The 592-nt window shown below is 43.2% G+C and overlaps 1 protein-coding gene across 1 annotated transcript in view; it reads left to right on the top strand.

Annotated features, from left to right (window-relative positions):
* The window catches only part of LOC121918033 (zinc finger protein 300-like), a gene marked incomplete at its 3' end in the record, with an annotated part of 4,151 nt that extends 3,565 nt beyond the window's left edge, over window positions 1-586 (top strand). Inside the window, exons 4-5 of the mRNA XM_042444148.1 lie at window positions 69-185; window positions 325-586. Of these exons, the coding sequence (XP_042300082.1) occupies window positions 69-185; window positions 325-586 (379 nt within the window). The remainder of the gene's footprint in view (window positions 1-68; window positions 186-324) is intronic.
* Between the last annotated feature and the right edge of the window lie 6 nt (window positions 587-592).

Raw genomic sequence — 592 nt, 5'->3', positions numbered from 1 at the left:
AAATGTTTTGCCCAACAGTCACCCCTTGTGGCTCATCAGAGAGTCCATACAGGAGAGAAACCATACAAATGTCAGCAGTGTGGAAAATGTTTTGCCCAACAGTCACCCCTTGTGGCTCATCAGAGAGTCCACACAGGAAAAAAACCATACAAATGCCAGCAGTGTGGAAAATATTTTGCTGTCAAGTCTTACCTTGTGAAACATCAGAGAGTCCACACAGGAAAAAAACCATACAAATGCCAGCACTGTGGAAAATATTTTGCTGTCAAGTCTGCCTTTGTGAATCATCAGAGAGTCCATACAGGAGAGAAACCATACAATCAAGTCTGTCCTTGTGACTCACCAGAAAGTCCACACAGGAGAGAAACCATACAAATGCCAGCAGTGTGGAAAATGCTTTACTCAGAAGTCATCCCTTTTGAGTCATGATAGAATGCATACAGGAGAAAAACCATACAAATGCCAGCAGTGTGGAAAATGGTTTGCTAAAAAATCACACCTTGACAGACACCAGATGGTCCACACAGGAGAAAAGCCATACACATGCCAACAGTGTGGGAAACGTTTTGCTGACAAGTTTTCCCTTGTGCCT

This window comes from Sceloporus undulatus, unplaced genomic scaffold, assembly GCF_019175285.1.
Source record: "Sceloporus undulatus isolate JIND9_A2432 ecotype Alabama unplaced genomic scaffold, SceUnd_v1.1 scaffold_3221, whole genome shotgun sequence".
NCBI lineage: Eukaryota > Metazoa > Chordata > Lepidosauria > Squamata > Phrynosomatidae > Sceloporus > Sceloporus undulatus.
The sequence above is the reverse complement of the archived record's forward strand: the minus strand, read 5'-3'. Positions and strand labels throughout refer to the sequence as shown.